Raw genomic sequence first — 21,450 nt, 5'->3', positions numbered from 1 at the left:
ACTTGTATATTAATAAGAAAAATTCTTAATAAAACAATTCACACACATATTACTTTTACAAAAGTACATCAGGTGCAGAGTCGAATCAGCCGTAGAAAGGATCATATTTTGTTACCGCATCAAAGGACTTGTCTCGGTAAGAGACATATAAAATTTGAAGGCGTTCAAATTTATAATAAATTACCTGTGGATGTAAAGAATGCCAAATCGTTAAACACATTTAAAATTAAATTAAGAAAATACATACAGTGGTATTACGACTAACACTTACACTGTGGTAACGATTTCGCACCGAACATCGAACATTTCTGTAGGTAGAACGAAAAAAATTGTTTGCTTTCAGCTGATTGTAAAATAGTTAATAAGATTTATTTATAGTTGTTTCTCTGTAAGTGAATGTAAATTCTTTAAGAGAAATAAAGATTCTTTGAGTTTATTAGGGTTTTATTGATTCAATAAAAGTAACTAACTCCTATGGAAGAACTCGTAAATTTGTAATTGTTTACGTACTTACTATGTTAGATATATTACTAATATAATATTTTATTTCTATTACTCTTATTTTAACACCGCGTGCTATTTTAACACAAAAGTGTTAAAATAGTGAATCAGTTTGTCAGTGTTCACCGTTAGCCTAATAAATAAGTCGGCTTATAAATAAGCATCGGCTGTAAGAATTGCCCGCGGCGCGCAATTAACACCCACCACGTGCGACAATTTTGTCATCGCGGGCTAATATTTGATTTGCCTGCTTCCGCGGTGCAGCGATGAACCTTGTTAGGGTTCCGCATTCTACTTAGTATGAAGCGTTTTTAAATAATTTATATTCTGTTAGCAAGAGCAAATATATATTTAGTAAAACTCCAATATTTATTTATATGGTTTGAGGACAATTTCAATACCTAACAAGCTAGCTTTCAACAGTCGGTCACATCTTCGTGCATCGTAGAGCATGTGGATATACCAGGATCAGCGATTATATTCGTGGCACCTTGTAAGGAAATAGAAAATGCTGCTTTGTTATGTGCACACTTGTGCACTATCTGCTAAACTGCTCAAGACAAGATTCTGAGAGAGAGGGAATAGTGCACCTGTGTTGGCAACTTGGTACACATACATCTGTGCATTTGTTACATAAATGGCTCATGAGAGAAAATTGATTGAAGAGAAACTCGGTTGGGAGGACATGGTAAGTTGAATTGAGGGTATTTTAGAATGAATGTAAAAGATTATTCGGAGCCCAATTAGCACAGCACCCGCACACCTCCGGCAGCCAATCCCGCTCAGCACAAAGGCATTAGACGCTTGCCGACTCTTGAGGACGCTCGGCGAAACGTCTGGAGCAAATTCCCTGCTACTTATTTTTTAAATTGTCAAGTGTTCGGTTGCTTGGTGCTCACATTTTTTACTTATCCTGTATCCTCGCATTATAGAGGTTACAGTGGCGTGTAATTCATAGATGCAAAATGCCTGAAGACATCACGAACCTGTATTAGAAAAGGAATTTTCGATTTTGTATAATTTTTTTGTTTAGTGCCTGAAATTCCTTGTGCACATCTTTAAGGTTAGCTAAAGTTAGATGTCCCAAAAAGTTCATTTTGAAAATTATTTAATTGCAATGGTTGACCGAACAAGTCGCAATGCAAGCCGATGTTAAGTGGAAACCATAACTTATAATTCATCGGATAGGTAGATAACGATACTATTTTTCGACACAATGAAATAGAAAAAGAGCTACTAACCTAACCTGCGGTAGACATAGGCAAAAAGACTATTAAATTCAAAAAAATTCAAAATTCATTTATTTCAAGTAGGCTCAGTTTACAAGCACTTTTGACACGTCAGTTGACTATTTGTAAAGATTCTACCACCGGTTCGGAAGGCAGGTTCTGCTGAGAAGATACCGGCAAGAAACTCAACAGTTGCTCTTTTGAAAAAGTCATACAGTATTACAATTTACATTTGATAACAATTAAATTACAATTTCTTATAGTTTTATTTCCTGTGTGAAGGTGGAAGCTGATCCAATGGCCTCCATGCACCTTTGTCGTTAAGGAACTCATCAATAGTGTAGTAACCTTGACTAAGTAAATGTTTTTTAACACATTGCTTAAAGTTGTGCATTGGCAAGTCCATCACAGTCTTGGGGATCTTGTTATAGAAGAGTACACCCAAACCCACAAAAGATTTTTTAACTCTTTGGAGACGATATGCAGAAATAACTAACTTATGCCCGTGTCTAGTAAGACGTGGGTTTAGATCTCCTTTTCGTTTGTACAAATTAATATTTTGTCTCACATAAACTATACTGTTATATATATACTGACAGGCTACTGTTAAAATGCCTATTTCTTTAAACTTTTGACGAAGGGACTCGCGTGATTTTAGTTGATATATTGCTCGAATTGCTCTTTTTTGAAGTACAAATATAGAATGTATATCAGCAGCCTTGCCCCACAACAAAATACCGTAAGACATTACGCTGTGAAAGTACGCAAAATAAACAAGTCTAGCTGTATCAACATCAGTAAACTGTCTTATTTTTCTCACTGCAAAAGCAGCTGAGCTGAGTTTACCTGACAGTTTTTCTATATGAGCACCCCACTGAAGTTTAGAATCCAAGGTCACTCCCAGGAAAACTGTGGAATTCTCTATTTCTAGTGTTTCACCATTGATCATTATAGACTTATCTAATTTTATAACATTTGGTAATGAAAACTCAATACATTTAGTTTTCTTTGCATTTAAAAGTAAGTTGTTAACAGTGAACCAATGCGACACATGCGATATGGCACGGTTTACATCGTCGGAATTATCTTTACTTCTGTCACTCTTAAAAATTAGGGATGTGTCGTCAGCAAACAGTACTATCTCACAGATGCCGCTAACATGGTGTGGTAAATCGTTTATGTACACTAGGAATAGAAAAGGACCCAGAATTGAACCCCGTGGGACGCCCATTGTGTTAGAAAAACCGCGAGACTTTGAATCATTTATGCATACCTTTTGTGTTCTATTACTTCCTACTAAATAGACCTAAGCTAATTAAGTAATTAATTTAGTAGACTAATCTCTAATGTATAAAAATAAAAAAGTCTGGATTTCACGTAAGTCTAGCATTATTGTTGGCAGATCAGAGGCTCTTAGTAGAAACTAATTTCACTAGACTAGAAAAGAAGTACCATTACTTTAAAATTAGGTTAGGTCAATAGAGGTCCTCTAGTTAATGAATGAAGACGAGTTACTTTTTTGACCGTTCTTAGCTGCAGTAATTAAATGAAATTCATTTACCTGAATAAAACTGTCGAACGGCTACGTTTACATGAAACAAACAAAAAATAATCAAATTAAAATATTGTACAGTTTAGCAGAACTGTCGGTTTCAGAGCAGTAGGTATACGTATCCGCATACTGTACTGAAACATTTGGTTGTAACATACCGACCTTTTACCTGAACTTTATCAAGATATTATTAGTTCAACTTTGACTACTCAAGTGGGTATGGAAATAACTAATTAAAACCATTTTTTTAGAAATTTATTCTTTAACTGTAATTTTGTCTCAAATAAGCCCCAAAGTAGCTTGTCAGGTTTCAACTAGAATTTTAGAAAATTAAACAAAAAATTTAGATTTTCATACACGTAAACATTATTTAAGTACTTGGTTACTAATTATTTTCTGTACCCTCGGAAGTTGTGAGTGGTAGGTAATAATAGTTGTAAGCCATGTACATAATTATCAAGACCAAAAATCAGGGCCGTAGCAGAAAAGCAGAGGATGTAAGAAGCTGATGAAAGTTATTTATACAATCACACGAGTACTTAATAGACCAAAAGCCCGTGAATCCCAGACACTCGTCATTTTATAAAAGCTGAATGTCAGTTCATGCTCCTACCATGAGTAAGTACCTACGGTAGCCAATTAGTTTGGACCGTGGTGGCTTTGGGAGGTAGCATGTTTTAAGGATCCGGACCCTCAACCGTCTAAATATAAAGTGTAATTTTTTCATGTTTTCCGCGGCATGATATGAGAAATGATATCCCCATTTGCCAGACTCTTGGCTTCATGGCAACTCTTCGCTAGAGACCCTTGAACTTTCAAATTAAATAGTGTTTTTCGAAGGCTTGAATGAGTAACAAATTACACACACTTACAAACAAGCTTTCGCCTTTATGATATCAGTGAGATGTGATGTGATATGTTCAGTTGTATTGTTTATAAATTTCGCTGTTAGAAAACAATAGCGTTAATGTTTATTTATTTTTCTAACTAATAGAGCACTCATAAAAGCTCTCGCAAGGCGCAGCGCAATAAAAGGAGTGCGGAGGGCACGGCGCAGATCGCGTTACGTTCACACGCCGGGCGTGAGGAAAATGGAGCAAAAGCGCACAAAGCGCTGATTGTGCGCCGCCGTATTGTGGTCGCGCGTCGTGCGCGTCGTGCGCGTCGTGCGCGCCGTACGCGACGTGGTCGTCGCGCGGCAAGTGAGCGACAACGACGCACGTAATCGTAATATTGATAAACACATGTCTAAGTTTGTGATTTGATGTCGTGATTTGTAATCAAAGCAGAAGTTTCAAGTAGGTACTTAATCATTATTTCTGTAGCAAGAGTTTAAAGTGGCACGTATAGCAGCCCTACGTAGATCGCCGACGCAACCTGCACCCCTTCCATCGCCAAACTATGTTTATTCGGGTCAAGTCAGTTTGACCCGATTAATAAGTTGGAAATTAAATAAATCATTCTCTATCATTATAGATTAGGATCAGTAATTTAATTAGTAATGAGTTTTTAATTGTAATTTAAATTCTAACATTGAATTTAATTAAATAGAAATAAAATAAATTCCTTTTTCGATCCTCGAAGTACCGCTAACGTATTTTGTTGGTAAATAAGAGGGTATTTGATTTGAGCCCAGTTGTTTGTTAGGCAGCCTAGACACTGTCACGCTGCCAGTCGCTTTAGTGAATTTGTGCATCAATGTTGTATTGTAATGATTGTTTATCATAATTTGTTTAGTAAGAGCATGGAGAACATGTCGGGAAGGGAGAGTGAATGTATATGCATTCCGAAAGGATCATTTAAACCTACTCTCAAGGTCACAAGTCCTGGCACCTGTTCGAGGTGTTTCCTCTACTACAAAATAATGGTACAATCACTGTCGCAACTACCCGACGAATCACATAAGTAGTTAAAGATGACGTGATATCTATCGACATGATTAATCTAATCATCGATCTTAGAACAATAAAAATATAAATACAAATCTTGAAACGTAAAAGAGAAAAGTAGGGAAAAACATTCTATACTCATAACAGACGTAGGTAAGTAGGAACCCACCAACCCACAGCTAACCTGGAACAGTCCAGCAGTAATTTGTATATTGTAGGTAGGTGAAAATTAAGAACGTGACTATGGCAATAGATTTCAAGGTTAACATTATTTGAAAATAAAATTATGAGCTTATACCTACCTACGTATGTTTACATGCAATAATTAATTTACTTCAGTTATAAACCAGTTGTTTTGCGCAACTGTAGGCGACAATGCGCAGTAATTACAACATCGGTGATAGCCACTAACGAGGCGAGTACTTGTTAACGAATTATCTATTTGTTGTGAGAGAAGCTTGTTTACTGTGCGTGTCGTGACGTCACCGCGCTGATAGAGGCTCCATCTGTAAGTATTTTCGAGGAGTGTCCCGTTTGTTCTTGGGACTGCTACATCTCAGATACGTCTGTACAGCGCCGTACCTATAGTTCAAATTTAAATTATGAAGTTGTTTCAAAAATGTAGGAAGGTACAGCAATAGGATAGTTGACACAAATCAATTTTAATATAAACAATATTAATAAGTGTTGTACATGGAATAAGGGTCCGAAATATATCGTTACTAATTAAAAAGTTAAGTATTTCTTAAAAAACTGAATTTAAAAATCATGTATTTTTTTTTCAATCGTTAAAAATGCTGTCGTCCATTTTGTGACGTCACAATGTTACTTGATTTACTAAACGTCAAATTAATTGTTAACTAATATTTTCGTCAAACGCTCCGTTTGTAAAGGATTTGATAACGTTACGTCATGAAACAATTAAAAAAATATTGACCGTCTTGGCTGACAGGCGTTTTGGTTCGTATTGACAAAATAATATACTTAAAAATTAAAATTTTCATTATTCACGTCACAAACAAATGTGATATATTTTTTTAATCTAGGACCTAAATCTAAGTAGAACGATAATGAACAATTTAAGGCCATTTAAAAAAAGTGTCAACTACCCTATTCAGTTTGTTCTGTTCATGTTAAGACATACAGTTTGTTAGTACATACCCCCTCCTGTCTATAAGCTAACAATGCATTTCTGTCGTGAAGTTTTTTATTTTGTTCACTTCACTTATTGATATTCAGCTTTCTATTGGTATTTCAGCTGTCCACTTACTACGCGATAGAATAACTGTACTCGTACCTCACTACAAGTCAATGTGTTTAAAATTGTGGGTGACCGTTTCCTACAGTCTGCTTACAATATGGCGACCCTACACGTGACCATGTGTTTGTAACATAAGACAATGCAACTCAATTAGCGCGCACACATACATACACACATACACAGACTCATGTGTGTTGTGTGTGCGCACACGCAACACTTGTCGTTAATTACAGTCTTTGTTACGTTATTGGTCCTTACGTGATGAGCGGCGGCGGAGATACGCCTTATTATGAGAGAGTTGAGTGATTATTACATCACTATTCTATTTTAGTGGTTCTTTTAGTAAGCACTTTTGTTTTGTCAGTAATAAAGCTTTTATGTAATACTGAGTTTTTCTATCTACTATCTGTACACATTTTTAGCTACATACACTCCCGTGCCTTGAAGAGCACGAGCAGTCATTATCATGACCATTCAGTGATAGTTAAAGAATTCAATATTATCACCCTAAGGCCTCGTGGTGTTCTCCGTGGTGGGATGCCAGGCCTGGCCCTGCCTTTAAAAACATTGATAATAATGAAAGTTTTTCTCTATGTTAGCAATAACAAATTTTTATAAGTCTATTGTTCTAACAACACTATTACAATATATTATATAATAAAGACATTTAAAAATCAAAAAAAAAAAAACTTCTCCATCTATCTATCTCTATGTATACAAGGCTTTTTGATGGAATTACTTGCTGCATATTTGTACGATATCGCTCTGTTACAGTTTATGTTGGTGATATCACAAGCAAATTATAGGTATAAGTCTAAGATCATGACGTTACGATCAGAACTTTAACTTTTTATAAAAGCTGAAAGTTCATTATTTCACACTGTAGATAGGTAACTGTGGACTTTAAATTACTTAGAAGTATAACAATTATAGGAAGTAACAAACTTCGACAAAGTATAAAGTGGTTTGATATTATATTTTCTTTGAGGTAATGTGAGACATTCATGGCTTTAGTTTCCTGACAGTTTCCTGCGGCAACACTTCGCCAGACATCATTCAAGAAAATACGTGTGTGTGGTGAGAGTTCACCACGAATGTAAATGTCTGGACACCTGTGGCGTAACTACTATCGGATTTTTTTTTAAATATTAGATTATCTACTTCTAAGGCATAGCTTGGTGGGCTGGGCGCCCCTACTGACTGAGGGTCTTAGGAATTTTGTTAGTTTGCCACTCCTGGCGACTTCACGATACGACTGACGCTTCTCAATAGCTCAAAGGTAAGAGCCGGACTCATCACCGAGGGGTGGTGGTTCGATCCCCGCCCCGTTGGTCTATTGTCGTACCCACTCCTAATACTTTCTAGTTTCTAATTTCCCGACTAGTTGGAGGAAAAGATATGGCAAATATTCTTAAAAAAGTAAAGTTTTCACTTGAAAAGTATTAGTGACCAACACCTGCGACTGGTGGGCATGTGACGTAGTTCGTGACGTCTTAACGCTACAATGACGTTGTTTGCGCGTTAGCACATTACTGTAATACGCACTCCGCTCCCGAGGGCGGCGAGCGCCAAGAGCTGCCGGCGCAAACGGGGACGCGATCTATACAAACTCATCTTATAGCCATAATAGAAAAATAAAACCAGACCATGTTGCAAACGAAAGCAGTTTCGTTTACCTATACTAAAATTAACATTAAATTAAAAGGGCGTTCCCAAATATGGTATCTACACTAATTTTATAAATGCAAAAGTTCGGACATCTGTCTGTCTACCTATTACTTTTTCACAGCTAAATCATTGAATAGATTTGGTTGAAATTTGGTATAAATTAGACCTTGGAGCAGAAACTGGTCTACTTTCATCCCGGAAAGTTCATGGTTTCCGCGGCATTTGTAAATAATTTCTCTTGAATAGGTAGGTATGAGTAGTATTTATAATCAGGCAATAATAAAAAAATGGATATATAGGTATTGTAGATTTTTTATAGTGCCAAAAAAATCATGACATGTAAAAATTAAATTCACTGTGAATTTATTCCATAAGAATTAGAAAATAACATAATTATTTAATTTGTGACGGGTCAACGGCAAAGGGATCGGACTTCAATTACAAATGTCTAGAGTTTACTTTCTGCTGTGTTAGTTTAAAAATAAATAAAAAATATAATGTGTAATAATCTTACTTCGTTGCCATATATGAATAAATGTAAAGTGAAAAAAAAGTCGTTGGTTTAAGTTTGTTGTGAAAATTTTCCACAAGCTCTTGTGCTAGGAGGGCGCGAGTGGCGCGGGGGGGGGGAGGTCGCTGGGGGCTCGTTAACGCGACCGTTTTTTGAAAATGATATTGTTGTTCCGTAATGATGTAAACTTGCTGCTGCGAGCCGCTGGCCGCGCTCTAAGCGAATGTTTCACTATGTTAATAAACTAGCTCTGGGGATGGGTTTCATCCGCTTTACTCTATATGATCCCCTTTATATGATCAATGTTATTGTCAATATATTGATAGTGAAGAACGGTAAGGGTCTATAAGTCATACACCTACGTGTACCTACTTGTACTATGATTTTAAGAAGCTTTATGGAAGCTGCTCATTATCAATAGACACTGTCAATATTAACAACAAAGTAAGGTTACCCCAGATATTAAACACATTTCACATTTTATACCCTTATCTGTTAATTTCAAGATTCGTATCAGTCGTAATTTTTATGTTATTATGTTAGAAATTAATTTCAACATAATGAAAATTTCTGATCAGATCTTCTAAAGCGTATCCAATATCAATGTACATGGTTTCAATTTAACTTTACATGAAAAAGACGCATTCAAATAAGCCTATTTATCTGAGAACTAGCAGAAAAACAGACACCCCTCTTTTACGGGTTAAAAACTAGAATCATAGAGAAAAAGTCGAACAAATGTTTTTGTCAGTACAGCCCAGGACCCAATTACGGCGCTCGAAGCGGCTGTGCACTTACATCCACTGAAATTTTGGCATCTACGACTAATTGAAGGCCCTTGACACCGACTTCCCCTGCCGGTGACTGTGACCCACACTAGGGGGCGTTCGCCATCTTATTATTGCTACAAATAACCTCTTCACAGTCTGCCATATCAGCTATTGGGGTCAAGTCATTAACCTGTTCTTAAATATTATTTACTTATATCAGTCTATGTCTATATTCTTTACTGTTATTATAAAGAGTTTATTGTAAGTTTTTGGGGGCTAATCACAGGATATACTGAAGTAATTTTGAAAATTCTCTTAATACTAAAAATCTCTTATTTTTGAGAGCCGTGATAGCCCAGTGGATATGACCTCTGCCTCCGATTCTATAGGATGTGGGCACAAATCCGGTCCAGGGTATGCACCTAAAACTTTTCAGTTGTGTACATTATATCACGTGTCTCAAACGGTGATGGAAAAACATCGTGAGGAAACCTGCATACCAGAGAATTTTCTTAATTCTCTACGTGTGTGAAGTCTGCCAATCCGCATTGGGCCAGCGTGGTGGACTATTGGCCATTAGGCAATAGTCCACCACATTTAGTTCTCATTCTGAGAGAAGACTCGAGCTCAGCAGTGTGCCGAGTATGGGTTGATAATGATGAAATGATGAATAGAAAATGAAAAAAATTATTTATGAGTGTTAAAAGTTATATTTTAGTCAAGTATTCCTACGGGATTTGGAACTACATACAGAACTAATCAACCTTATAAAATGCAGAATGGATATTTAAAATCTGTAGTGATAACCTTGACAGAGAACTTTCAGGCATATTTGTTATCGATCCCATCAAAGTCGTATAATGGCTTTGAAAGAAAACTATATGTTCATAATTTTGACTGCCAACTCATAAACATCACATATATATTTGACCAAGAAAAACTAAGTGTACCTGGGACTAATTATAGTCCTTGGGACTATAAAACTGACTATGAGTATACTATACCGGTACCGGTAGGTACAGTATTCCTCACTGTATGTGTGGTACCTCTCCACTCCAGCCCGCGCCCCTCGCCCCGCTACAAGAAAGCTATAATGTTATTATCCAGCCATTATATTTTGCCGCTCCGCCGCCCACGAGGCGAGCAGTCGGTGCGAGATGATTGTCAGTTTGGTCCAAACCCCGCCTTTGTGAGCAAATTATACCTTTTTTGTTGAAATTGTTTTACAGACAAATGGAATTGTATTAGATGTAACTATTCTTGTATTCGACTCCATAATTAAATAAAGAATTCAGTAAGGTGTTATTTTAAGAATAACTGCTACTTCTTCTTGTTAAAAACCGAATCGAAATAAAAAATTAGTCGAAATGACAACATCACCCAGATCCGAGAGAAAATAAGTTACTTACCTAACAGAAAATAATAGCGTTCAATACGCAATTGAACATTGTGGAGTCAACATATCCAGAGGAAGCTCCTCGGAGTGAAACGTACTTAGATGATTTTCTGTCGGGTTTGAATCTGGGTGAAATTTTCGATTGGCTTCGATTATTCGCGGAGAACAGCAAAATAAACCAATTATTGTTGTTATTGACCAAAAAGTTTTCTGCCGACTCTTTTGGTAGATTGTCTTATTAAACGGCGGCAGAGTAGTGGACAGTGCTACTAACAAAGTTGAGTAAAAAAAGAAACGCCTGATGGAAATTAACTCTTTCAGTTGGACAATAAATCACAGATTTACAGGCGCATTATAGGATACCTAATATATGCTCCTATACTCGTACTATCGTGCGAAGTGGTGTGTTGTTGGCTATGATTTGTCACTTAACGTCGGGTGTGCTTCATCAGCTATTAGCATCAAGAAAAGCTGTTGTGGTCAATCGGAGTGTTTTCTACAATCATGCCTGATGGTAAGCAATGAGGATTTGGATGGGACTGAGATGCCCTTGCCTAAAATCCTCCTAAATAATTTAAGTATTTCAGCGTCTCCCATAGACCACTGCTTTTATATTTAAGCGGTTATAGCAAGTGGTATCCACGTCATTAGATTGTTGGTCGAAGCCGCAAATGCGAGTACAATGTACCACGACGTTATCACAACAGAGACACCTCGGGGATGTCTTTGAGGCAAGGACGTCGTTAATATGTATGCCGTCAGTTTGATAGCCGCCGTCGAAGGCGCGGGTAATGAGCTGGCACTTAGCGACGGGACACTACCTATTATCATTGCTAATGGCGTGTTCCTTCGAGGAAATCTTCCTCCACCTAATAATACACCCATCCTGCACTCTATTTCGAGGGGATAAGGTGTAGTTTCGAGTGGCGAACGGCAAATTTTCCGGCATGATCGGCACTTAATTCATTATTCGATCAGTGGCCTGGAGAGGGGTCGGGGAAAGGGGAGGGGGGTAATCGTAAAGTATTTTTGTAGGCTCGTTGTGTAGAGGAATTGATCGTTTCGCCTGTAGGCTTTGAGGTTATATCGACTCGTGTTTATGCCTACCTTTACTGATAGCTTCGTTACGACTATATGTAACGTTGAAGTTTCTTTTTTACTGTTGAAAATTACTTGATTTAATATTTTATGATAAATTGACGTTAATACTAGATTGTAGCACAACATATAGGGTCCATGGAGGATGAATGAACGGTATGGAGCTGGATACTTCCACCCAACATCCAGCATCGTTACGACTTATCTATGTTTTCCTGCTAGTTACCAATGCTTTTAGTTAGTAATTAGGCTTGTAATTAGGTGCCTAAATCTGACCTAAAGGAGTCAAAAATTATCTCGAGTTGTAACATGAATCAAGAACTTAAAGTTATTCATGAGACTCAGATAGTTTGTGTAAAGAAAAGACGAATGGAATCGTGCTACAAAAGTCTATGCTCTTCGTAGCATAGAGCTACGCGAGCTCCTTAGATATACAAGTCTAGGTATTCTAGTGAAGAATCATACCCAAACGTGATATGGGTTTCAGTATAAATGTTATTCGGTGAAAATCAATTGTTTGCGCTGGTCAAGCAACGTCTACTCGAAAGGAAGGAAGGAAATTTAATTTAAGGAATCCCCTTTTCTTTGTGCTACGGGGAATTATTTTGGTTTGTACATGAAATCTACGTCAAGATATTGAAGCATTTGCTATAGAATAATTGATTTATATCCTCCGCAAATAATCAACCAATCTAAACTATGTGCGATGTAGCATGGTGCGGGTGAAGTTGCCTTATGACGTTCATAATACGTAATTGCGGATAACTTTCACGAGGGAAACGAACTGTCACCTGTACCATGCTACAGTGCACGAACCGTAGTGACATCATCCGGCAAATTTTTCGATCTACGTTTTAAACCCGTTTTAAATATGAAATACGGGTTTTTTTAAACCCGTATTTCATATTCGGAGTATCATCAGAAAAAGTTGTCTCCATAACGCACACATATAGATTATCTCATAACATATTACTGTCATGATATAGAGATTTTAGAGTCATAAAGCCAAACCTCATCAGAACACCATGCCGGCAGTGTAGCAAATAATATAATTCCGAGGTGCGAGTGTATGGCAGCTTACTAGCTTACTCATTTGGCTACTCTTTGACTGCTGCTAATAGCCATGGATGGCTACTATGCTGTCGACAGTTGCTATGCTTCGTAATGTTGCATCATCGTCATCATCATTATCAGCCGATGGACGTCCACTGCTGGACATAGGTTTCTTGCACTTCCAAACAAAACGGTCTCGAGCCGCCAGCATCCAGCGGCTCCCTGCAACGCTTGATGTCCTCAGTCCACCTAGTGGGAGGTCGACCAACACAGCGCTTTCCGGTGCGGGGTCGCCACTTCATCACCTTGGGACCCCAACATCCATAGGCTCTACGAACTATGTGCCCAGCCTATTGGCACTTCAGCTTCGCAAGTCGCATAATGTTGATAATGTTTTTTATACTAGTATTTTGTCAGATTTTTGCAAATGATAGTTTTAGGATAATTCTCACTAATTTAATGTGTATTAATTGTTTAAAATGTTTAAAAGACACGATATTTCAATTCATATTGAGTAGTTCATCTCTACATGAGCACATACACCAAGAGCTCTACAACATAGTTTACAACAGAATATATTTACTGCTCACGTGTTATATTTCTGAATTTGAAAAACCAAATCACGTGGTGCACACCGTCAAAAACATTTCACTGAATTTCTAAAAAATATCACACCGTTACAAGTGAAAACCTATCCGTTTGCACCCTATACTGTATTTTAGACTGTATGTCGTAGACAGTAAGGGTGAGTACGGCGTGACGCGAGCGGGAGCTGTATCCAGTGCGGATCGCAGAGTGTTTGTAATTGAATTCTGTAACACACCCTGCGGCGAGTGGGCGCGAATGTTTGCCGAGCACTCCGCGGTAATTAGGCATTTGATTACGGTCTGCGCTCGCGAGCCGGTGTTTACTGTTACTGGACAATGTTACTGGAGTGGCGAGTAATTATTGTTTGACGTTACTATCCGGTTACTGTAAATAACTTGACTCAAGTACTTAGAATGGAAACATGGTGACCTTAATAATAATAATAAATAAATAAATAAATATACTTAAACAATACACATCACTATCTAGCCCCAAAGTAAGCATACTGAGTAGCTTGTGATATGGGTACTAAGACAGTAGATATTATAATATTAATATACAATTATATACTACATACAAATACTTAATATTACAGCTTGTAATAAGATTTCGAAAGACGAAAACTTAAAAATACAATATTATTTTTTACAATTACAAATACAATTCACATAAAAATGTGTAATTCTTGTAGTGATTTTATGTGGTAGATTGAAATTAGATTAAGAGAAGCAGATTTTATCATTGAGAGCGGATGTAATAAGAAATAGTTTCACAGAATTTTTTAAGCGAATTTGTCGTTTTTACTAATTTACAATATACTAGGTATTATATATGCATCATTTATTATGTAGAGATTATTTCATGCAGAGATAGTTTTAATGATTTGATGTTTGCAGATATCCCAGTATGTGATCCAATGTTCAAGTCTAGTAATCGCAGCATATTCTTAATGGTGCAATGCGATGTAAACATTATCATAAAAGAGAGGGGGAATGAGAATTTAAAACTACCTCATTAAATTTGTCAGGTTGGTGGATTTTAGTGTCATGTGTAATTATAAAAGTTTGCTATGAGTATAAATCATGCAGGAAACTTAACGTGATATCTAAGGCACGGGAGTATAATCACCAAGTATTCAAGTTCCCGGCTGCTACGGACATTTTAATGGAAAGGAAAGAAAGGATTGTACATAGACCGACCCAGGAGTCGAACCCAGGGTCTCAAGATAACTGCACAGGCTAACCACTGGACCTATAAGGTTGTAGCCCAGTCAGCAAGTCGCTCGGCGCGCGGCGAGCGGAGCTCTGTGTCTGCCAGAACATCTGCGATTGTAATCCTACCCGCGAGTGTGTCGTGTTTGCACACAGGGGGCGCTGTGTGCACAGTGTTTCGCTTAGCACTGACTTTTTAATAGCTGTCAACACTCCACACTGCGCCGCGAGCAGAACTGATGACTCGGAATTAGTCATCAATCGATTAGGGCATACAAATTAGCATACTTTGCACAGTGGAGTGTACCAGCACTTGAGATGTCTAGTGGCTATTCATGTGTTGTCTATTGATCGTACTTGTGCTCCAGATACTCAGCGATATTTCATTTTTTTCAAGGGGTTAAGAGTTTATTAGCGAACTGTTTTGCATGCGCAGACTGTCGCTACTGCAAATAGTTTCATTCTGATCTTTATGATCGAATTGGAATTTTGTTGCAGAAATACAATAGTTAATAATCTAAGCTACTAATTGGAAGTTTACATAGAACTCCCGGTTGTACGTTATACAATAAGGGATGCTTAAGATTGTATAGCGCGCTGAGTGTGTATTGAGGGACGGTACACCCACGACTGGACTCTACGGATGTCGTAGCAAAAATTTAGTAGTTTTAATAAACTCAGTTTGACAAAACATTAGCTGCGTGTTTTAGTCATCATCAATACTTTTCTTTTTTGCCAAAAAACCCGTTAATCCTCTCCTAGGGACTGACTATAGTCATGAGCGACGATCGAAGACTTCTCGTATTTGACTCACCCATAAATTGAATATTCGCGCAAACTAAGATTATAAACGTTCTAATCATCTGAGAGGAATCTCGTAATAACATCGGCTAGTTAGTCGAACTTTTTGTGTCGCGAAGGAGCTCGTCACGAGTTACGCACAGCTTTGTCGGAACTCAATAATAAAGTCATATAAAAACAAACGCAACATTCGATACTTCCAAGTGTGAACACTAATACATTGCTTGTTATTGTAGCGTCGCCACTTAGCGGCGTCTGTGACACCCGATACTGCGCCGGAGATGTACCTCGCGCGAGGCAATTACAACCTTATTACGTAAGAGATAAGTTCGTGAAGGAATCAGCCGAAATGTATCCACATAACAGGCGGAAAATATCCAAGTGTGTCGGAAAAAAATTGTTTCCTCTCTAATGTTATAAAATTATAATAGGTTTGTTTATTTGTTTGTGGACAGTTCTGTCGATCGAGAACCTAAAAGTGCATCTTTACTCTAAGGTATTCCTACGCACTTTTAACGATTAGACGTTAGAATAGACAAACTCAGTATAGTAACCACGAAAGATGTGTCCTATGCGAGATATTTGCCAATAGTTTGACGAAGACGTCTTCCTGCATATTCATGGCGTGCGAAGTCGAGTTGACTCAATCTGCGCAGGCAATACAAAGTTGCAAAGTTCAGGCGACGACGCGGGCGGAGACACACTGGTGCATGAATATGTATCGCCGCATACGAAGTCACACTTTGATTGCGAATGTCGTCAGTTACCTAGGTCGATTGAGGTACTCTCTGTCTTTACGACGAATTGGCGAATTGAGTTCCCGACATCTTTTGGAATAAAACTATGCTGCTGCTTGTGATTCTTCATAAATATCAATAAGCTAAAAAAAATCGATTGAGTTTTTGTGCCTGAATATTTAAACAACAATCATGAAATTTGCCAAGACTAGATCTTGGCAATCAGTATGAAAAATTCCTAGGACTAAAATAAACATTCAAAAGTCATTTTTAAATTATAGTTAACAATATATACGTTAAAACAACGGACTTCAAAATTAGTTGTATAATATATTGTTTACATTTATATTAAGAATGTATAAACTGTCTCTGTGAAAATAGATTCAAAATTTTAAGCATAAAAGTAAACTAAGATGTTATTTTCGCATTTTATAAAATTGTCTGCTGTGGGTGTTATTGTCTACTGGGTGTGTGTGTGTCTGTGTGTGGAGCCTCTTGTTTGCGATTGACCTTTGCATTACCTGCTACATCTCAACAGACTATCAATTGTAATTAATTCACACAAAACTAAACATTTTTGTTAATGGTTGCAAAACTATTGCGACTATGAATGAATGCTTTTCGCAAGCTTTTATTTAACTTTTCCAAGTTTTGTTAGATAAATGTTACTTTCAGGTAACTCTAAAATCTGCGACGTGAATAAAAATGCCGACGTCAGTGTGATTCCGTGTGCTATTTGTGATTTGATGAGAATAACAACATTTGACCGTGTCTTATACTTACGTCGCGTGTAAGTTTGGTTTCAGTACATGAGCATTGTATGTATTGGCCAATGAAGTCGACGCACTCGACGACCTTGCGTGCTTGACTCCGAGTGCTTGTATGGGCCCATTGTTCGCAGTACATAGCGAGAACAACCCTTACCCCTAATTTCCAAATTAAAAATGGCGTCCTTCTAAACAATGGCACGCGAAACGACCATCGCGTTCTTTGTTTTAGAAACAATAAAAAAGTGCGGCCATGATGGTAAAAATGTCAAAACTCAAATCTACTCGCGGATTCCTCCCCGCGGCGTTCCAAATATGAAATTCCCGCGTAGAAATGGCGGCGAAGGCAATTTTTACAAATGGCTGCCGAGTGCCGGGCCCCCGCCGGGCAGGTGGTTTGTTTTCTGCGAACCGCTTTTCAGACTCGACTAGGGTTGCGTCGAGTCGAACAGAATACGCATGCCACACGTCGATATCGACTGCCGACTGGCACGTACCTACTCGTAGCAAACAAAACACGGAAACAACTCAACTTGGAACAAAATATTGAGATAAGTAGTTTAATTACATAGTTTAAAAATCTCAATTGTTATGTGCAAAAGTTTTTTACAAATATTATTGCAGAAGAAACAATACGCTTGAAGAAGAATTTATGTTATAAAGTGAAGTTCGGAATCTATTTACATATCTAACTAGCAGTTATCATATCAGCTGATGGATGTCCACTGCAGGACATGGGTCTTTTGTAGGAACTTCCAAATATCACGATCGTGAGCCGCCTGCATCCAGCGAATTCCTGTTACTCGCTTTCTGACCTGGTGGGAGGTCGACCGTCACTGCGTTTTCGAGTGCAGGGTCGCTATTCCAGCAGCTTGGGACCTAGAACTAGCAGTAATATCCTACTAGTAAGCACCTACTACTAGTTACCAGATATTATAAACAAAAATAAGCTAGTTTTGCTTCTGGTGTTTTGTCAAAAAATATAGCTGCTCATTATGCATAGTGTGTGGTAGTAATAGTACCTACTATAGTGCTCAGGATGGTGTAGTGGCAAATGCGTTATATCCTAACTGTTATGGAGAACCCATAACCAATTTTCTATGTTCCATAATACTATAATGTTTAATAACCAGTGCGCTGTAAATCCAACTGTAGTTTATATTTGGCTTACTTTCAATACGCACTTTGTAGAGTAATAAATAAATAAATAAGTTTCAGAAAAATAAAAGTAGTAAATAAACTTTTTAGCATTTGAAGGAGCAGAGCCTGAAAAATGACATTCAAGATTGCCTTCACCGTATAATTATCGTTGTTCGACGTACCAAATTAACTTGTTAAGGATGATTTCTAATGTGAAATAGGTAGGTACCTATTTCACATTAGGTGTAATCTTTATGAGTAGGTAGGTACCTACTCATAAAGATTACACCTACTTCAATGAATACCGTTTCGTTATAATTGTGATCAAATGAGTTTTGAAATGACTTGAACGTTGTGCATTATAACACTTACAACAACTGCTGCGGAAGTGGGCGGTAGGCGACCAGTCCAATTATAACAAAGGTTATTTGTATAGAAGGTAAGAAAAGCAATCGGCCTACAGTCTACACGCATCGCCCCGCTCGGCGAACATGCTCGCCGCGCTTCGCCGACTGGAGCGGAACACGTAATTGAGTAATTCGACTCACAGTCGTATCTCTCGACCTCTCTAATTTACATTTAACGGGATATTTTCAAAAGCCTCACGTCCTACCTAAGCAAATCTCTTCCCGCACCCACCCAAAGGGTGTATCCGTGCGAGGCGCTAGAACAAAAGGGTGCTCTACTGTGGAAAGTGTAAAGTTGATTTTCCGATGGGGGATAGATTGGCTTGTGATCTGTGCCATCGGCCGGGGCGGGCGCGGTGACGTTTGACGTTTGGCGGATTCATTACTGAGACAAAGCGGCGGCGGGGCGGGCGGCGGGCGCGGGGGTGCGGGCGGGGGAGCACGAGGGGCCCCTCCCCCGCCAGCCACTTTCCTAAATCAGCAGCGATGTATATTGTTTAGTGTTTGTTTCAGGACGATGCCAATTGGAAATCGTTAACCGAAGCCGTCTTCATCTCCATACCTCACATACAGACATCGGTTAAGAAAAACATACCTATTGAAAAATCGATTGTGTTTATTGTTATTTTCATTATCGATTTGTTGCTCTTGTACCATGCAACCAAACAAATACGTGTTTACAATATCTAAGTTTTTATGCATACCTATTTGTAAGCTGAAATGAAAATAAATCAATATTCAAACAGACAAATATTAAAGTAATCAATATAATTATTAGCTTGTGCTTGTAAGACAGCTGATACTGTTAAGCTCATAAAGTATTGTTCGAAAGCATAACGAGCTCAAATCATATCAAGTTCAAGTAAACTTGTAGGACATCATCTCTAGTTAATGCATACCTAATAATAATTATTTTTAACTTGTTTTAACCTAAATTAATGAAATTTTTATTTACATTTAGAACAAATAGATTAGTTAATTATTAGTCTTTTAAATAACATTAAAAAACAATAGATATATAATTTAAATTAAATAAAATATGAAATGACATGCGTTTTCTAACTTAATTTCTAATTTGTTTGTAGTTAAACATTGCACATCAAGTTTGGCTTTAGTGTAGCTTCATTACAATAAAGTGTTTTTCAGACAGCATGGGTACGGTGACAGTCGACTGTATAACGTTCATAATATTTACGTACTATTATCGTGAATCGCGGCAAATTTTCACGAGTGAAACGAACTGTCACCCGCACCATCCTACACGAAACGACCTGTAGTTGTGAGTAAAGTTGAGACTGACCTGTGAGGTGCGGCTGCGCAGTCGGGCTGTAGGGTGGTTTGATCTGCGGGAACCCTGCGAACAACACAAATGTACATTAGTATTATTAATTTGCGAAATTGATGTAAGCTTTCCGGGATCGCGAGCGCCGCACAATTATTTCGCCTCGCGAAGGATAGAGACGAGTTTAAAAAACTGACTGCCAACTTTCGCTGGTCAGAGAGGCACCCTAAGAAGAAGAAGAAGACTCCCACAGGTATGGGAGCTACGCGGGCGAAACCACAGGGTAGGTATGTGCTTACGAAGTGACTAACTTTGTAAACTGAAAAACTGAAAATTTCACCTAGCCTAGTGTTCCTCGCTAGGTGACTCACTACGTAATGTCACAAACGGGTCGTTTTCAGTACAGAAAACTATTTATTAATGAAGTTTATTTGTTTTATCGTCATAATAATCGAATTCAAACCCACCGCTGGGCTCTGGTCTCACTTACACCGTGGGAGTAGAAGCGGGAAGTGAGTTGCGTTTACATTAATTAAGCGACAACAATTATTGCTCTCCGAGGAATTCCAATTTAAAACTCCTTGCTGCGATTTACCTGCCGGGCCGGACCGGCAGCGCGCCGGCACGGGCCCGGAGCGGCGGCGGGGGCGCGGCGCGTCGTTTCAGCAACTTTATTGCCGACGCCACAGACAAGTGAATTGTTTCCGTTTGACAGACGTAGACTAGCGACACTCTTTTAGGTTAAAAAAATAATAATTTGGTTTGAACTTTCGTGCAAGAGATATGGTATAACGCGACGGATAGCAGCGCCAAGGATTGTACCATCATATTGTGGTAGAGGAAACATTCTGCAGGTTTTAAAAGATTCTTTCAGAATGCATTAGCATTCACCATCCCCTGACCGACAAGCCCCACTTCTCCATCTCCACTAAACAATTTATACCTAATAAATAATATTAATAATTAATCATCAAGGCACTCTCACGTCCTGGGGAGTCTCTCAGGCATATTGTGTCCAGGTGTTCTCACCTTGCTAACCGCGAATACTTGCATAGACATAATCAAGTAGCCAAGAGACTCCAACAACAGCTTGCTCTTCATGGCCTTATCGATTCTGAGATGCATTACTATAGGTACGACCCGGTGTCAGTTAAAATAGCAGTGCATTGCTCACTGGGACCGAACGATTATCACTTAGGTACAAGTATATTGTTGCCAATAGACCTGATATAGTGCTAGTCGATCGGTCAGTGCGTCGTGCAATAATTGTTGATATTACACATGACGATAATCTGGTTAAAGCTGAAAAGGAAAAAGTATCAAAATACTTGGACCTTGCACACGAGATTACCGCCATGTGGAATGTTGAGTCAACTACTATTGTTCCATTAGTTGTTTCAGCCAATGGTCTTATAGCGAAAAGCTTCGACTAACACCTTAAGAAGCTTTCGCTTAACTGTTGGATCAAGAGAAGCCAGCTGTGATTCTTGAGACGGCGCTTATTGTGAGGAGGATGTTTGAGTGCCCAAGCAACCGGTGGTCAGGGCAGCGGGAGGTTTGAATGTTTTTTTTTTATTTTTAATAGTGTT

General features: G+C 38.2%; 1 protein-coding gene across 2 annotated transcripts in view; it reads right to left on the bottom strand.

Annotated features, from left to right (window-relative positions):
- LOC112054788 (visual system homeobox 2-like) overlaps positions 1–21,450 on the bottom strand; it is a 136,073-nt gene that overhangs the window by 77,096 nt on the left and 37,527 nt on the right. The window contains exons 2-3 of one of the 2 annotated variants that reach the window (XM_052886086.1): positions 19,880–19,933; positions 3,292–3,312 (exon numbers count right to left, since the gene is read on the bottom strand). In XM_052886086.1, coding sequence (XP_052742046.1) covers positions 3,292–3,312; positions 19,880–19,933 — 75 coding nt within the window. The remainder of the gene's footprint in view (positions 1–3,291; positions 3,313–19,879; positions 19,934–21,450) is intronic. The other variant, XM_052886087.1, reaches the window with a different exon arrangement.

Source organism: Bicyclus anynana, chromosome 16 (genome assembly GCF_947172395.1).
Source record: "Bicyclus anynana chromosome 16, ilBicAnyn1.1, whole genome shotgun sequence".
In the NCBI taxonomy this organism is placed as follows: Eukaryota; Metazoa; Arthropoda; class Insecta; order Lepidoptera; family Nymphalidae; genus Bicyclus; species Bicyclus anynana.
The sequence above is the reverse complement of the archived record's forward strand: the minus strand, read 5'-3'. Positions and strand labels throughout refer to the sequence as shown.